Raw genomic sequence first — 18,650 nt, forward strand, 5'->3', positions numbered from 1 at the left:
GTTTCGAAGAATTTCGAACAAAGGTACGACGGCATGCAAAGGTGGCCACGACTCAGTCACGTTCCTGGAATATGTTAAACTTCCTCACCGCCCCCCGCTACCCCACCCAGTTTCCTCTCACTCGCCCTCTCATTATCTCTCTCTTTCTATCTATCTTTTCCACCTGCCACACTTGTTCTCCTTTTCGCACCGGCGGGCATAGCGGGCTCTCCGATATGCCGGAGTATGTTTTCCACACTCGCCTATGTGCGACTTCCTTGCATCGGCCCTCTGGGAGTCTGCCGATACGGCCATTCACAACACCGCTCATCTACCGAAGTTCTAAGCAGGTCCCGGTGATTGCAACATGCCGCTTTGACGACTCCATTGGAAACTCCAAACTCTGCAGACAACACTCGTGGATCCCCAAGAACTACAATTCTTGAGAGATGGATTTAATGGAATCCTTTGAAGCTGCCAACTATGTAAGCAAGGTACAACCTACCACTCGTTCAGTATATTTCTTCCGCAATTCCAGATCTTGTGAGATTCCTCCTATCGAAGGGTCCAAAATGTGCGAACGCCGATTAGAGAACATAACCGCTATGAAAGCCCCGGAAGCGGATGGTAGAATCCTACATTTAAACCTGGTTCTTCCGAGTTTTAACATCCCTTAGAGGCCAGCCAGGACCTGAAAGATTGATGTCGTTATGAAAGAGAGCCAGACGATTCCGCCAAATCCAAATTGCTTGAAATGCTTGAAAGCGAAATAGAAATCGAGCAAACTTGCTAGACAAATGCAGTTCGAGTCCAGAACTTCAGAGATACGCTAGACGTTGAATTCTGAAAGCAGGAATTGCGAAATACCTGTTTTGGGCAAGAGGAGTATCCCATATCAAGAAAAAGTATACAAATCTCTTAGATGATCAGCTATTTAGCTACTGACATGGCTTTTCTGGCTAGAGAAATAGAACTTGAGTCCAGAACCTTCTCGAGATCCATAAGTCCGGTACAGATCGAGTCCAGAACTTCAGCAATACGATAGTCGACTAGTTACGCAAACTTATTATGAGATAAATATATCACAGTTATCACCCCGTTGAACATAGCTGTAAATTCTACCAAAATGGGTACAAAGCGAGGATGCGCATAGTTGTTGCTTCCGAACGATTGATCCTCGCAACAAATCCACCACGAACCGACGCCCTCTCTGAGGACCCGAGCCGGTGACAGCTTGTTGAAAGGCCGGCCGGGCCTTTTTGGGCCGGGTTTGTTGTCCGCTGGTGCCGCCGGAAGGAAGCTTTCCACGGCCAAAGTTTCCTACTTCTCCCAAAATTAATAAGCGAGGGAAGGCGGGAAAGCGGTACAAGGGATGGTCGGTTTGCATTATGGAAATGGGTCGCTCGCTCATTATTCACGAGCCGGTTCCTCGTCGGCTCGGCTTGCGGTTTTCCGGTTTCGGGAAAGCCCGCCCCGCCCTCCTCGCCCGTCCGTATCGTTTGCATCTCTCGAATCGTTCGATCTTTTGGAAACGACCAAACGATGCCAATGTGCCGTAGTGTGCCTGTGTGTGTGTGTTGCAGTGTTTATGGCTTTGCGGAAAGTCGGCACCAGATTACTCCCATGTTTGGGTGTGTGTGTGTGCTTGTGTGAACTGGCATCCGACTTTCCCAACGCTGGGGCGAGAATAGAAAGGGATGATTGTAAAACCAATATAAATTATTCATAATTTAATTAAATATAGTAACGATATGTGTAATTACTTCCCAGTCTCAGCCCAGCCACCTACCATCGGCCCACCACCATCGGTGTCATAACTTTCGCTTCCATTACATTCAACACCTTGCCGCCCCCGTACCCGCGCACGCCAAACCCAATCGGAAACCTCATCACCTTTTGGCTTCGACAGATTGTCGGGGAGGAGGATGTATTGCAATTTTGCTTCTTTTCTCTTCGCATTATAAATTCTCCTCGAAACCAAAGTGTGTGTGTGTGTGTCTGTGTGTGCGCATGTGAGCTCTCGAAGCGTAATTTTTCACATTTTGCATCAAGGCATCAGACCAGATGACTGTCTGAAGACCAAGAGCTTCAACCCGGTCGGAGAGTCTCGTCGACCCTTGGATGGCACCTTTCTTCACGTCATTTTTCGGTTGCGTGGCTTCAAGATGCTGCCCGATGAAGATCACCATCCCTTACCAGCCCCCCCCCCCTTCCCCTCTCCTCCTCCTCCTCCTCCTACACAGAGCGAATCAAAGTTGAAAAAGAAACAAGTGTACGGGAAACGGCGCGCGGAAAAAGAATCGCCATCATCACGCCAGAAGCGGATCTTCGTCGCACATTAGTAAAACGGTGTGTGCGAGAAACGGAGATACAATCATCATTAAAAGGGATGCCAGTCAGCAATAATTATTGTCCCATTACGCCATTGGGGCCAGCTTCCATCCCGGAAGGGACTCCCGGCCGGCTGGAAGAGCGTACAACCTACCTAACGCAGTAGGTTTTGCGCCCACGGAAAATAATTGCTACCAATTTTCGCCACCACCTCCCACGGCGTTTCGGCGGAAGCACCTCGGAGAGGGGGAGAGTGTTGAGCAAATCGACGAAACCAATGGACGAAAGGGCTGCATTCGATCGTTTGCTGTACCACAGAGTGTGATTAAACATTCTTATTTAACTTTTAGTTTCATAAGAGGCTAATATGTAGGACATGTGGTACTCAACCTCTTTGTAAACACTCTAAGCTAGCAGCTACAATGTTGCAAGTGACACGGCATAAGATCCTCATTTGCATTCCCGTTCCCGATCACTGTGACTTTGATTTATTCAACAGCTACTTGCTGACCATCGCCAATTTATTGGGTGACGGAAATATAGAGGTAAGGCCACATAACCTAAAATAATGGGAGTCATGCGTCGCACTGAACAAATCAACTGCTCAACTTAATCAACTTAATTTCTATTTGAAGATTAAAACCAGAAGGATGAGGAAAAGTTATTAATGCAGCAGGCCAAAACATATCTCAATGTGATTTCTAACCACTTTTAAATAGAGTTCATTCATTTTTTTCAAATCAGTGTGCAGCTTACTACATAGCTAAAAGATAAAGTATTTCAAAGTTTTACTTTTAACCATTATTTTTCATTTATACTTACAAATTTTTTTTTTATCATAAAATATCACTTAATTGTTGTATTCTACATTAATTTGTTTTATTACACTGGAAATCATTACTCTACATTTATTATTCTATGATACCGAGGCTTTATATTGCGTACACTCAGTAATTATGCTTGCACTGCATCTGAAGTTTTGAAATTTGTAAACCTTAGTTTGTAACAACATATTTCGTTGAAATACGATCGACAGACAATCCAATCAATCCAATTTTAAACGAATTCTCATATCATTTTAATGAATTTTTTGTGAACTATCAAAGAATTAACAATCGAACCTTTGATCATCATTTTTATATAAGAAACAGTTCGCGATCCTCGGTGAAGAAGAAGCTGAGAAAAGAGTTTTGTTTTTAACACTTAACTTGAGAGTTACGTTTTAATTTAATAGTAACAGTATGTTTTATTCTAAATTTACGTTCATATTTATGAAAATACCCAAAATGCTACGACAAATTCTTGTTCTACGTAAAACTAACCGAAAGTTGTAGATAACCTTTCATTTGTGCAACACAATTAAAGATTCTGTGCAACTTTGTGATGTTCTTGTTAAGCGCTGTAGAGAACTTTCATGTTTGTTTTTTTTTTGTTTTTGCGTGTAAGTAAAACTGAGTTTCAAATCTAAAATTAAGATGACCTTCAACAACATCTGCAGTGCTTAAACTTTATGTGTGTAAGTTTCAGAAGTGACGGTCCAGTTTTGGTTGAGTGTTTGGTGTGCACACAACTTCATAATCTTCAATAACTTATATAAAAAGCTAAAATATAAAATAGATTACACCATCACACTTACAGAACCTAAAACCTAAAACTATTGCGCAGTCAACTGTTAGATCTTCAGGACCGCTTCATATGACGGCAGTTCAGAAGATATCAGCAGGAACATAGCCATCATAAAATAAGACAAAACATGTCATTTTTTCTTAAATATGACTACGTGACGTTTATTCTGGAGATGATCCAAGATCTCTGTAGTCCTAATCACTCTCTATAAGTCGTTAATATTTTGCTCTAAATGTAGCAACGGACATTTAGTCTCCCCAAAAACTCTTTTGCACAGTATCACAGGGTCTTTCAGAACTTTCAGCTCCCTCTGAAGGATAGACAGGTCCCCGGATTCAAACATACTCGCCATTACTGTGCATCGAACGCCATAAGAATCGGGCTTCAGGGCAGCTGGGTTTCTTTATCTTACGGAAACAAACGAAATCGTTACAACCCCGTCCCTGTAGACACTCGCTGCCAGCTATCGAGATCCCGATCGTGCGACACGGTGCAACGGTTTTGCATGACGTTTAACATTCCACCGTCAAACCCGCACGCCGGGAAGGGGGGGGGAGTCCCGGTACATCCAGGCTACGGCACGAAAACCGGCCGGTGACATTTCGATCTGGAGCGCCCGGAATGGAATGTCACCGGGAGAGTGTGACGTGTTTTCCCGTTCGTCTCTGCCAATGGTACCTTCGGTTGGTTCCCTTGGAGAAAGCAGGGAAGGTTCGATTGGGTGGCGTACGCCAGACACTCTGTTTGCAGCGCACTGTCATCATCGTCATCTTCATTATCAAACATAAAGACCATCATCAGCAGCGGGTGACTGCGGCGACCGTCTCCCGGCAACAACAAATATTTGCATATTTCTTCAGCCCGCCCGAAAGGGTATTAATCAACGCCCCGGCCGGGGGCACAGCCATCCGGGGGCGAGGCTGGCTGACGCGCAAATCTACGATCTGAGAGTTCTGATCGAGAGTAGTACACCGGGCACATCTTCATCTTGTCCCGGGTGTAGCCAGGCAGGTATCTTTCCAGGAGTCCAAGAACCGGGCGAAAAAAAGGCGTCAAGTGGTGCTGCACTCAAGTGACCCGAAGGGTGCAGGGCTTGGGAGCGAAGGGAGTGAGGACTTTGCATCTGATCGATGTACCCGCCGGTCGCCGCTCCTCCTTCGCTCGGACATTGATAGTCACACCGTGACGATGACAGCGACGAGGATGACTGATATGACTGACAGTTTGAACACCTTCGTCACGTCGTGCCAACACCGATCGGGCCGGGGTGGTGAAGACGGTGCTGAAGTGACGGCACCACGGTCCATAAATCTTTGTGCAAGCTGTCAGGGCTGTGTCGAACGCGCAATATGTGCGCGCCTTCTTCGCGCGACCTGAACCAGTCTGAACCCGGCAAGCCCGGGGTGTGTGCGAAGCGGCGTGTCCACCTCTGAAGAGTTCTGGAACGCGCCACGCACTTGAAAGGGGTTCAAAGATTTTGTTAACACTTAACCAGCAGCACCTTGGGAGAATAAAATTAAAAGAGTAGTACCTGCGAAACCGGGAACAGTGTTTACTTTACCACCTTCGCCTGCGCGCGAGACGGTGGCGGATATGGTAATGGCTTTCCCGATATCCGGTCGTTTCTCCGGAGCTGAATAAACCGTCCGGCGAGCTGGAATGTTCAAGCCCTGACCAGCAAGAAACACGCCAACGCCGAACTTACAGGTACTAAAAATGGCGCTCGGCGTTTCGGTGGCAACCGAAAATCGATAAAATTCAATTAAGAACACGTCACTTCCGTGTCACTCACCTTTGGTGTTTTCTTTTCTATCTTTTTTTTTTAATTTTAAATGAACTCCAAGGGAAAAGTCGGGCCGATGAGCCGGGAATTAAATTATAATTAAACACAACGCACGCTCGCAAATCGAAACGAAATGTCAGATTTCAATCGGTGTTCCGAGTCGATAGTGAAATTGCTATTTTCATATAAATCTTGGTAGGTGGAGAGGGGGAGGGAGGGAGAACGAGAAATCAGTTCTACAGTGGGATGAGGTAGAGCAATCAAGCGGACATTTCCCATTTTTTATTTATTTCTCATCGATTTAGATTGTTTTTAACCAAAACTGATTAATACACATGATAATAGTAAATTTTTCCATCATAAATTCAGATAGTGCTATCGTTGTAATGTATGAAAAAGGCTTAGTACTAGAAAATATATGCAGAAAGATGACGTAATCAAACAGTTTAATGTGAAATTTGGAAAACCTATGTCTCTTATAGCATTAAATTGTTTTTAGCACCTTTTTTCTATCTAATGGATACGTACCATAGCTTTGGGTCATGCAATACTACATCCTTTTTTGAAAGGCTGTGTCCCAAACTTGTTATTTACAGATGTTTTCCTACTTTGAATTACCCCAGGGACGTTTTGAGATTCCTTTTTATTCGTTACGAAAGTTTGAAAACCTTTTTTGATTGTTTTTCTTTAATTTTCCAACAGAAACATACTATTTCAATGTTTGTACCTGTTCACATGAGAACATTTTACATACTTTAAGTACATCTTTTCAACATGCTCCCATGAAAAATGATATGAAAAATTCGAATGCGTTTTAAATCAATTTAGTCGAATTTTTCATTTAACTTTTCATACGTTAATAAAAATTCGATAAAACATTTTGATAAAATTGAAATTCTTTCTTTTTCTTTTCTATTTTAACGTACCATAGCTAGAATATAGAGCAATGTAGAGAATTGGTACTAAAGCTACTTTTAATTGACTATCTACAAAAACATCGATTTTTTCTACAATGTCCACCGTGTGTCCCACCGTGAAGAGGCATCAAATGATACAAATCGAATACAATTACGCGATATGTAGGATGTATGAAAATTAACGTTAAACCGTTTTGCTCCGAATTGTGCTGTTTGATCGTTATTGCAATAATGGGAAATGAGTGCCGAACACAAAAAGATGACAACAAAATACAAAAGGTGGCAGAGGTGTAAACATATCTGACATAAAGTTCGTACGGTTGAATGTAACCAGCCTGCCAGAAAAAGGACATTCCGGTGTGTGCCAAACCAAGAAGCCATTTGCAAACAATTAGTTCCCGAATAATGGGAAATGGGGAAAAACAAAGGCCGGCGTGCGTCGAATCAGGCGTATGATTGCCGACAAATGCTCTTCCAATCATCCTCCCCCGCTGAAGACATAATACCCGGCAGGAGGTCCAGCAGTCGGTTTAACAGCGCGCTAGCATATGGAACTAATTGTTCGGTTAATTTATCGGTGGAGTGATTTGGAAACACCGGGGGCGAGAGGGACTGATGCGATGCAACAGTTCTAATCGGGATACGGGTAATAAAATTATCTCGAACATTTGCATCATTGAGACAGGCAGAGTTCTCGAACGACCCAAACGGACGGTCGTTCGGTTCATCTTACGAACGGAAACATTTAACAGTGTACCCGCCGGTGGAACTCAGACGAACATCGTGCGCGCGGATGCTGGCACTCAGCCAGCATCTGCCACCTACGCTCGGCTGCACCTGAGACGCCTGGAAGTCTGCGAGAGTTGTAACTCGAGAGAGGGAACCCAATACAGAGAGAGTGAGTGGTGAGAAAAAACCTTGAACTAGAATAAACCGAAGCGAAAGGGAGCTAGCGGAAAAGAAGTTCAGATGAAAAGGGAGAGGGAGCGAAAAGTGAGTGCAAAAGAAACAAAACCACGGTGAGTTCCGATGCCAGGACGAATGGTTGAGGAAACAAAAAAGGGGAAGTGAGTTGGCAACAAACGGTGCGCGCCCCTTCCCCAACCCGGATGCTGCAGATGCTGGACGATGAGAAAGGGAAAATTGCTCATCTACGAAATTCGCCTTCATCCTAGCAAGGACGAGCGAGCGCTCCTTCGGGGCTTACGGCGTCGCTCTCCCGCAACCCGATCGAGTTGGGAGAGTGTTTGATGCCGAAAAATCCCGAAGCAAACGCCATGTCGCCATGTTGTCCTTTCCGGCTTTTGTTGTTGTCCTGTTGGGTTCTCTCACGCGAAAACCTAACATAAAAAATCCTCAGTACTTGGATGCTATATGGTAGCAACACTCATTGGGCCATCCACCTCCTCTTCCTCTTCCTCCACCTCCATTGCCACCCGAGAGTGAGGATGGCAAATTTCTCTCGACAACCACGAGCCGTCTGGTTGGAAAACGCGACGACTCCGACGCAGGAAACTCCGATCCTGCGATTCCTCCTACCGCTTCGCCTCACGTTCTTCCTCGCGAGTGTCCTTTTGGCGGTCCTCCGTCCAGCGGTCGTCATCGTCGTCGGAGTTCCCCGAAATACCCGCCACGGTCGTTGTACGTGGGTTCATGGGAACGCGTGCTCGCCGAAAAGCAGCTCGAAGTCAGTCAGTCGGCAGCCGGTACACGCGTTCGTCCGCTTTTTTCACCAGCTCTCGCGGCACCTTCCTTTGTCGCTGATCCTTCGCGGGATCGGAGATTTCGCATCTTCCCGTCTTTTGGTACGGTGTTCGGTGTGTTTGTGTGTCTTGAAGTGAGGAATTGTGGAAACCACGCGGATAAGGAGAGAACTTCGGGAGATCCCTTGCGGATCAATCGGTTTGATGTGTGCGTAGTTTGTGCGATCGTCAGGAGAGCAGGAAGCACGATCGTACGCTTCCGGATCTGTCACAGCTTCCCGAGATCCACCGGGTGTGAGATCTTTCGAGAAGAGGACGCATAAGAATAATAAGTACGAAGTAGAGAGAGGTTCAGAATTTCAAAAGTAGCGATATCCAATAAAATTGGAGAATTTTGGATAGCGAGGAACTAAGCGTGCAGTGCCCGGTGTGAGATGTACGGTGTCGGTGTGTCGGTGGCGTCCCTGCTGGTGTCCCTGCTGAGCGTCCTCAGCGTCACGCCAGTCAGTCCGGGCGCCCTCGATGGCACGCTCGACGGGGGTGTCTTCTCCAAGCACGCGTCCTACGACCCCTGCTACGACGAGGATCGTCCGCGGCGTTGTCTGCCGGACTTTGTGAACGCCGCCTTCGGCATGCCGATCGTGGCGTCATCCACCTGCGGCCAGCGGGGCCCGGAGAGGCTGTGCGATATTGCCTCCGGGCAGCCGCGTCCCCGCTGCCTTCAGTGCGATATGGGATCGGCGCGCAAACGCTACCCACCGGTCGCGCTGACCGACGTGAACAACTCGAACAACGTCACCTGCTGGCGCTCGGAGCCGCTCCGATCAGCCACGTCCATCAACGATCCACCGGATAACGTGACGCTGACGCTGTCGCTCGGCAAGAAGTACGAGCTGACGTACGTCAGCCTAACGTTCTGCCCGGGCGCCACCAAGCCGGACTCGATCGCCATCTATAAGAGTGCGGACTTCGGCAAGTCCTGGCAGCCGTTCCAGTTCTACAGCTCCCAGTGTCGGCGGGTGTACGGTCGGCCGAACCGGGCGACGATCACGCGCGCCAACGAGCAGGAGGCACGCTGTACCGATGCCCACCGGCACGGTGGAGTCGAACCGGGCGGTTCCGGTGTGTCCCGGATCGCGTTCAGCACGCTCGAGGGTCGCCCGTCCGCGCCAGATTTCGACTCCTCGCCCGTCCTGCAGGACTGGGTGACGGCCACCGATGTGCGGGTCGTGTTCCACCGGCACCAGATGCCCCCGGACGACTCCTCCGAGGAGTCGTGGTTCCGACAGAACGGATCACCCCAGGTACCACCGTCGTTCCGCCGGCAGCCGCGCGACCTCCTGCTGCCAGAAACACCTTTCTTCCCCGAGGCAAGTTCCACCACCTCCGACTACCTGCTGGAGGACTTCTTCAGCAGCAGCAGCAGCAGCAGCAGCAGCTTCCTGAGCACCACCCAACAACAACCAACCACAACCACTCCGGTGACCACCGCGTCCATCAAACCGGCGCAGCTGCAACCGTCCACCGGTGGGCAACTCCGGGCCGGTTCGCTGTCGCGCCTCTTCCACCACTACGCCGTGTCGGACTTTGCGGTCGGCGGGCGATGCAAGTGCAATGGGCACGCGTCCCGCTGCCTGCCGACCGGCAAGGAGGGCGAGCTGAGCTGCGACTGCAAGCACAACACGGCCGGCCGGGACTGCGAGCGCTGCAAGCCGTTCCACTTCGATCGGCCCTGGGGTCGCGCGAACGCTCGCGATTCCAACGAGTGCAAAGGTAAGGCGACCCAAAACCCCGGCAGGACTAATCACCCAGCCACTACACACACACACACTCACACACCGAGGGCAATGGGGCGGAGGTATGGGAAATGGGAAAAAATTGGAACAATCTGTTACCTCGTACCGTTGGACGATGCCCGGGTTACGGTTGTTTGCCGCTCGCACAAGCTGCCTCAAAGAGGATTAAGGCCCCGACAAACGCACGCATTTGTCTTCGGGGTGAATTTAATTGTCCTTCCGCTACGACGAGGGTGTAGAGCCGTGTGCGGAATTACGGTAGGCAAAAGGGCCACAAACTGGGAAACAACCATTTGTGCGCTCGTCCTCGCACTGGATGGTTGTACCGGAGTTGGGAACCTACTCCGTATTGGTCAAAAGCCAAAACCCCTCGAATTAACGAGGGGTTACATTTGTCCAGTTCATTGGGACAGCTGGGTGCTTATAAAGATGTTAAGAATGGTTCTGAAATAGGTTCCAGTTCACAAAACTGAAACAAGCTTGCAAACGTATGAAATAATCAAAACTGAAGATTCGTCAGGGAGCGACTCCTGAACTAGAAGAATCTCCTACGAAGCTTCACAACTAAGAAATTTGTTCCAGTTTTTCAGTTTCGCTTATCATCTCCCTGCACATGAGTCAGTAGAATACTACTGTTGATTGCATTAATTCCTCACGGAGAGTTTTAGCAACTGGATTTGTATCCTTAACAGAGATTTCAATATCAAAAGATTGAATAAGCTAGTTAAAGAGTTGCTAGTCGCCACAATGATTCGAATCCCTAGGATGGAATCGAATCCGATGCAAGGATTTGGAACTTAAGAGTGAGTAAAAGAGTTACTAGTAGCCACAGAGATTTGAATCCGGAATTGGACCCCAATTAGGGGTCCAAATCCCATTCAGGGATTAAAATCTCCAGACTCGAATCCCATGAGAGTAATTGAAAGAGTGAATAAACATGAGAAAAACAATGTTCAAGACGCTTCTAAATCTGGTAGTGATTATAATTCCAGTTTAGTTAAATGTCTATAGCGACTTGTATTATATACTCACTCTTGGGATTCGGAATGGTGCAGCCATTAGCAACTCTTCTATTCACTCATTCATCCATTTGGAATCCCAATTCCGGTAAGGATTCAAATCACCGAGGGTAACTAATGAATCCTTTATCTCGGTTTTAAACGCAAAAGAGTTATTCAACGATTCAAACCATCGTGATGATTGTTCCGTCTGAATCAAATCTTTCAAAAGAGTTGCTATTCTCATCTACTACTTCCTGCCTCTAATTTCTAAGTCGTAGTAAAATTCTGCAAATCGTAGAAATTGGACTCTTCCACCCGAATCTTTGCTGATTCACGAATCTTTGCAATCATGATTCATTAATCTTTGAACATTCAATAATCGTTAAGGATCCACAGTCAGGAGGGGCATTTGAAAACTTTTTTGCTACATGCACGATTATAATGCCAAGGCATGTCGCTAGCCATTAGGCTACGGTGCTTACTCGAACCGCACAAAACAAAACACGAATAAAAGCCAAAGCGTAGCGTTAATCTACCATTCGGCTTTTGCACACGCGACGATAAATCAACCAGCGTCGGCTATCAGCTGGCAAATTTGTTATAAATCAGTCACCACTAGCGGCGATAAAGCAAAAAAAAGAAACTACGGGCAGGTAAAGCCCAGAGTAGTGTACTAGCACGAGCAGTCGTTGTCACCCTGTACGCCCCGGAGATCATGTTCCTGGCAGATAGCGCTGCCAGGTCGTGCCGTGTGCGCGACTCGTGATGTAGCGAAAAACAAGCGGTAGTTGAGCGGTTGATTTGTGTTGGCGGTCACTCCCGACTCCTGCGGGCTGTCCGAGCTGCGAAACGAAACGCCTGTGCGCCAAAGCGTGGCCGGTTTGACCTACACGCGTCCTTCGGGAAGTGTCACGGGTCCCTCGATTCCGGTCTATTCGAGTGTAATTGATTAACTTGCAGTACCCTCCACAACCCCATCTGGCACCCTCTTCATGTGGCGCGTTCCAACGGTTGGGGCGATAACGTACCACGACATCCAGTCGCATTCAATAGCGTATCAATCCCCCTTCGCTGTCACTGGCAGGTTCAATATCTATATCCCACCCCCTTCTGGGACGCAAGAAGGATGCGTGGCAACGGACCGGGAAGGGAAGTTTTTTAATTATTCGCTTCAGTTGCACCGACAACCGTCAAGAGTCGCTGAGATTCACCGTGGCGGCAGGAGTAGCGAGTCACCGACGGGCGAACCTGTTTCCAAAAAGTACCTTTCCCCCTGCACAGTGCAAAACAACCAGGAGGGTCAAGGTTTCGACGCTCGCCGGATTTGGTAAAGAGCTGCCAACAAACCCTCCTTATAAACCCAGAAGAACTAGCAAACCCGAGAGCCTCCAGGATGAGCTAGTTTCAACGCGGAAACGTGTTTCTTCGACCGTGCCTTTGAAACTTAAGACGTCTTGCAGTATCAGGATAGCGAGTGTGTACCGGGAATTTGGAAGATTGGCACCTCACTGGCTCAGATTTGGGCATTGTTTCGTTTGCGTTTGTCTCACAACTGATTCCTTTTATCCCGATTTAGCTGGAAGTATCCAATGCAGTATAACACAGGCAACGCCACCTACAAAACTTTCGTAAGCAATTTTCAAAGTTGATAAATGTATTACGCAGTCATGTAACGCTTTCAGCTCTGCTTCCTAAGTTATGGCCTCTTGTCAAAAAAATCACTCCTTTACAGTAGAATGTTACGAAATGCTTCTTGCACAACACAGACTTGAAATATAGTTTGTTGCCACCTATCTTTGCCCCTTACCAGTGATTGAAATCGCTCACCAACTTTTGCCCCTTACGCAACTGAGTTTGTCTCTAACTCATCAGCTTCATGTTCATCTGGCCTCGACTCCTGATTTTATTTTACCAACTTAAAAATGTTGTTATTACGAATGAACGTAAATATGAAGACTATTGTTTGTACTTAAAACTGTTTCATGAAGCTACCTAGAAGAACTAAGTGAACCAGCTTTGTTATCAAGTTCAAAAGTACTGACACATAATTTGAAAAATACACGACAGCGACTGTTAACAAACCAAACACATGGCGTTTAGCACCTATGAAAATAAGTTTATATCCCCGACTACACTGATGCGTAAACAAAAATATACTTCAATAATCGTTTAAAAAATTATACTATTATAAATTGGCAAAAGTTAGTTTTAAAGCACAAATAAATCAATGTAATTTGTTGTTGCGGTGTAATTACCTAGGAAAACACACAATTACCATTTTTATTTTAATGTTTTTGTCAAGTTAGAGACAGAGACTGAAGAGCTAGTTCAAAACTTGGTGCATTAGAGACAACAAAACCTGCTCTGAAGATAAAATTGCGTGTCTGTAACTGCTGAACACCTATCAGCTCCATCCTTCCGTTAACCAACATTTTGGAATTCATCGCAAGTCCTTTAAAACCACATTCATCTCATTAGTATACGGAGTGGAGCAGGCAATGAAGGTTCGTGCTAAAATATGCCTGTTTCGATCGGTTTTGGTTGATAACGGGCGAGTCTTTATGGCACCCTTGTTTACCAATGCCATTAGACCTAATCGGCTGCTCCAGACAACCAGTTGTCGATTTCAATTCCGATAGATTAAAATATTTAAAAGGAGGGCGAAATTATTTTTTTGGCAAGAGTATCAAACATGTCGCTGAACGACCAAAGAAAGTAGACCGCCAGAAGAGGGGGTTTGCGAATGTCAACTGTAAGCTAACTCCTTGGAGTGGATCGACGGGCACGGAACCAAGGAAAAGGAACCAGTGAATGTATGAGCGCTCCCTTACCAACCGTTCTTTGGTTCTACTTTCCTTCCTGAGCGGCTGAGCCTTACTTACCGAAGAAGGGACTATCGCCAACTCTCAATTGGATAGAAAAGTTGGATCCTCGCATTCGCAACAACTTTTTTTTTTGTTGTGTTTCCCTTCCTTTCCATCCCGTTATGTCGCCAACTTTTCGTTTTCTCCTAACCTTCATCAGAAGATTCTCATAAGCAAGTTAAACAGCAGTAAAGAGGAGGATGGGGCGTGGAAAGAAAAAACATCTAAAACCTCCCGCACACTGTTGCGAGGTAGATTAGAGCACCCTAGCACGAGTGGAGGGTTCTTGGGGACGCGGGGGTTTTCCATACTTCGATACCGGACGACCGGTCGGTTTCCATTATTCAACATCGGCGAGGACGAAAAAAAAAACAAAAATGGCGAGAGCAAAAACCAGTCCGGCGAAAGAACAAGATTGATTGTGACGGCGATGGAGAGCGACGCACGCAACGATGTAAATAAATGATCCCACACCCGCGCTCGAGAGAAAGGAAAAGGATATGTCATTGGATCGGAACCACAAGCCCCCCCAAGTATTCGCCAATGAAAAACCTATAATCGAAAAGTCGGAAAACGGAGCAGTTTAGAAGCAATTATATACAAAGGTTGATTTTTTTTTGGGTGCCATTTTGAAGTAGTACTAGTAGTAGAAGTTCAATTCGATGGAGTTGGCAAATTGGTTTTCCCTTCGGTGAATTTTCCGCTGGTTATTGTTTTGATGTACAGCAGAAATTCGTATGCGACCAACACACAATGGACGCTTTTAAGTAAAACCGGGATAAGTTTTTTTTATATCAATTGTTTCATATGTTTGCGAACTGTATTTTACAATTGTTTTGTGTGAAATTTATACTTGAAAGAGTAATCCCGGCCAAAAGAGTAAGATCCAAGAAAAGAAAGAGTAAATCCAGCCAATCTCACAAGAAGACGCTATATGCTATGGTGACTAGCTATTAAGTACATTTCACATTTCATTCATACGTTGTGTTCGATTGAGTAATTTATTATTATTTATCAAATGATTTACTTTATTTTCTTGTATCTTACAAAAATACTAAAATAGTAAAACACGATTTCTAAAAGGTAAAATAAAGCTTGTCATGGCTAGTTTATTATTATCACGATATCTCCTAGTGAGACAAGGCATCTCTCCGAAGACAGTGTTACTATTATCGAAAGAAATGGGCACCACCCAAGAGTGGAGTCAGAATCCAGTAATTCGTTTTAAGAATCTCTTTCAGTTTGAGAGTCTTCTTATTTCTGAATTTGATTTGAAGTTTTAGATTTATTTTTAGGTTTCTGTTTTTAGTCTTTGCCTATTACGGGTTGACTACTTCAACCTGTGTACTCGTACAACAGTACGTTTTGTATAATATTTAGATAGAATCAAAAGCCTTTTCCTTTAAAGACACATAAAATATCTTTCCAAAACAGACTTTTTCATAAAAATAGGATCAAAATTGCAAGAGTTATAAACATACAAAGATGGTTGGTTCGATTGTGCAATGTCAAAACAAAACGGTTCAAGGAAAGGTTCTAAAACCTGTTTTTAGCCCTTAAATTTTAGATTTTTCTTTTCTCCAAAACTGGAAAAAGGATTCAAAAAATGGAGAAAGTAAAATCCAAGATTCAATATTTAAACACGCACAATTTGTCGCATTTTGACTCAAATTGGATTAAACAAAGATGAAAGGAAGTAAATAAAGCTTTGAAGAAGCGTTTGTGAAGAACGACGGGAGCAAATACAACTTTGGCACGATCTTCCAAACGGTGATGCGCTCGGGCGATAAAGGTACCGATGATTTTAATTGGTACTTGTTGCCACTTCAAAGCCATTTTCCAGCAGGGAAAAAAGGAAAGTTACTTCCCGATCAGGATGCGCTCCGTTGCACTTGCGTTTATTCGCCCGGTTTTGATTTCTCTCTCCCTTCGGAACCGTTTTCGATCCGACGGCGATGTGTAGTGAAGGCCTTCGCTGGAAGGTTACATGATTCACGACCCCCGTCCTTCTACCACCAGCTCCACAGGTGGGGAGGAAAATGCATGGAAAAGGCGTGCGCGACCAATATCTCGCTGATTGACAGCATGTAGCGCAGCCTTCACCGTCGGGGTTTGTAAGCGGGTAATTGTTTTAAGATTTCCAGATCGAGATCCTGTTGCTGCCCGCATCTTTGCCTCCACATGAAAATGGATCTCCCCCCTCCTCCTTTCTCCCTCTTCTTACTATCTATTCCTTTCGCCTCCAAATTCAAAATCGAGATCGCGCAAACATGCGGAAGGCGTCACGGAGTTGGCCTACCTATCGGGAGGCGGAGGAAGGGAGCAAACGCCGTAACCTCCCTCCCCACTAACACATTAGGAGGCTGGAGCTACCTTACCACCTCCCCACCCGCAACGGTGTCGGATTACAATCGATCAAACTAATTCAAAATACATGTTAGATGAAAATGATTCATTTCGATTCATTTCGCCTCGGCAAACCCCGCGATCATCGACACGATACGTTGTTGTGTTCCCCCCCCCCCCCCCCCTCCTCCCCTCCTCACCACCACACCTCATCGTCTTAGTTTGGTGTGTGTATGTTGTTTTAAGAAACAGTTAAGCGGACGGATTCGCTGCCAAAGGAAACCACAAACCAAACCAACAATTTTGCGAATGGAAGAGAATCGAAATTTCCAAACAAAATAAACTAAATTCATCATCAAGCATGAGGTCCTGAGGAAATCTCGAGCGCGAGAGGGGCCCGGGTTGAAAACCTAAGAAACCACTTAAATTATCTGTCACTTATATTTTTCACTTTTGGCGAGCGAGAATAAATATGTTTGTTCTAGTTAGATTTTCGGTTTACTTTGATATTGTTTTATTGGCCTTTAAAAACTTGATAGAATATGTTTTCTTTTGCATTGTTTCGGTCTAATCTTTCCTTTTACATTTCCGATTCACTTGCCAAAGTATGTATTGTTATATCCATACAATGTATTTTCTTCGTTGGATTTAATAATAACTAAAATAATTGCCCTTCTAATAAAATATCCACTATTAACAAAATAATAGATTTTAATGCGATTGAAAAAGAAGAAAAGAATAGAATTATCGGAGAAAAGTTTGAAAAATGCGATTACCAACAGAAAATTATTTTGTCGGCCCGGGTTCAGGATTTGGAGGCTGTGATGAACAGAAAGATTCAAATAGTTACAACTTATTTGTACTTGTTTGGATTACTTCGGTGAATATGACGAGTTTTTGAAGTTACATATAAAACAACATGCAAATAGCCGATAAGGAAACGTGAATTACCTAACAGCTCAAACTGATGGGGAGTATGTAGAAAAAAATGGAAATCGAACTCCGATCGTAAATAATGAAGCAAATCAAAACGGCTTCAAACTACAGCACTTTTTGACATTTGTCACCTGTGTTTCCCATATGAATCAACTAACATTCGTTATCAGATATGAATCCGAGTTGGGAAAAGTAACAGAACACTTTTTTGAATTTATTCTTATTGACAAACATAAAAGTTTGACAACTGTATGACAATGCTGCAAACAAGTTGAATGGATTACAAGCTCTTATAAAACAAATATGTCTGGAGGGCCCCGATTACCCTACGTTCTATAGTCGCAGTATGATGAGCTACCAGAGGTTTCTCTAAAAAAAAATGCGTGACGTTAGATATAGTTCACGTCGTGAGTTCGAATGCAATCTCCTGAGCAGCTCCCCAACATCCGATATAGCTTTAGGAGTAAGTGAACCCAACATTCCCACAAATATATTCTTTTTGTACCTAAAGAGGTATCATTAAGAGCTAGAACTCAACGCATGTTTGGTTATCCGGAATCGGGCTACGTCGAAATCGGTTGTCATCGGACCAGAGGCGTGTGTGTGTGTGTGTTTGTGACACGGAGCGCGCCAGATGAAAGTGATAATGTGGTGGCGCGCAACAATGGCACGTAAAGCGTTCCGGGCAATGGAAACACGACAGGAACAAGCATCCATTAGCAGCCCGTCGCGATCCCCGGTCGCCCTCCTCCGCACCTTTTTTTAAGTGGATTGTGTATCCATACATCCCGTGTGCATTTTTGTGTGCGTATGTGTGGGCGCGGGGTGGGGGGATGTTGATCGGTTTCCCAAAAACCAGTTTTCCAGCGGCAGCCTGGTGCGGTTGCTTTCGGGTGGCCCGGTTTCACGGCCCGAGTGCGTGTGCTCCGGAATGCGAGCCAGGGCCCCGACCGACACCCGGTGTGTCGACCCAACATACACACACACACACACACACACACGAACCGGGGTTCTGGACATTAGGAATGTTTTATGCACGCGCCCCGGAACACGCTTCGCTTCGAGCCGAGGGTAAAACCATCGAACCCATTCGGACTTCCAAGGACCTATATAAAGGACCCTTTTCGTTCCACAAGCCCGGTTTTACGATGATGAGTGAAGTCCAATATCCCCCCGTGGATAAAGACGAACACCTCCAGCCTTTTTGCTGAGGCGTCGTTGTGGGGTGAAAGTCGTTCATTAAAAATTAAGAAAAACCCAGGCACGACGTTCTTCCCAAACATTTGCCACTGGGAAGGTGAGGAAGAGTATTGAAGAAAACGAGTAAATACTAAATAAAGTACTAAATACTGGTATATCCGTGAGACT

At 45.5% G+C, this 18,650-nt stretch overlaps 1 protein-coding gene across 1 annotated transcript in view; it reads left to right on the plus strand.

Moving 5' to 3' along the window:
* The first annotated feature begins 8,773 nt into the window (after positions 1-8,773).
* The window catches only part of LOC131291137 (netrin-1-like), an 83,508-nt gene continuing 73,631 nt past the window's right edge, over positions 8,774-18,650 (plus strand). Inside the window, exon 1 of the mRNA XM_058320329.1 lies at positions 8,774-10,112. Within this exon, the coding sequence (XP_058176312.1) occupies positions 8,774-10,112 (1,339 nt within the window). The remainder of the gene's footprint in view (positions 10,113-18,650) is intronic.

The sequence above is a fragment of the Anopheles ziemanni genome, chromosome X (assembly GCF_943734765.1).
Source record: "Anopheles ziemanni chromosome X, idAnoZiCoDA_A2_x.2, whole genome shotgun sequence".
NCBI classification, from domain to species: domain Eukaryota; kingdom Metazoa; phylum Arthropoda; class Insecta; order Diptera; family Culicidae; genus Anopheles; species Anopheles ziemanni.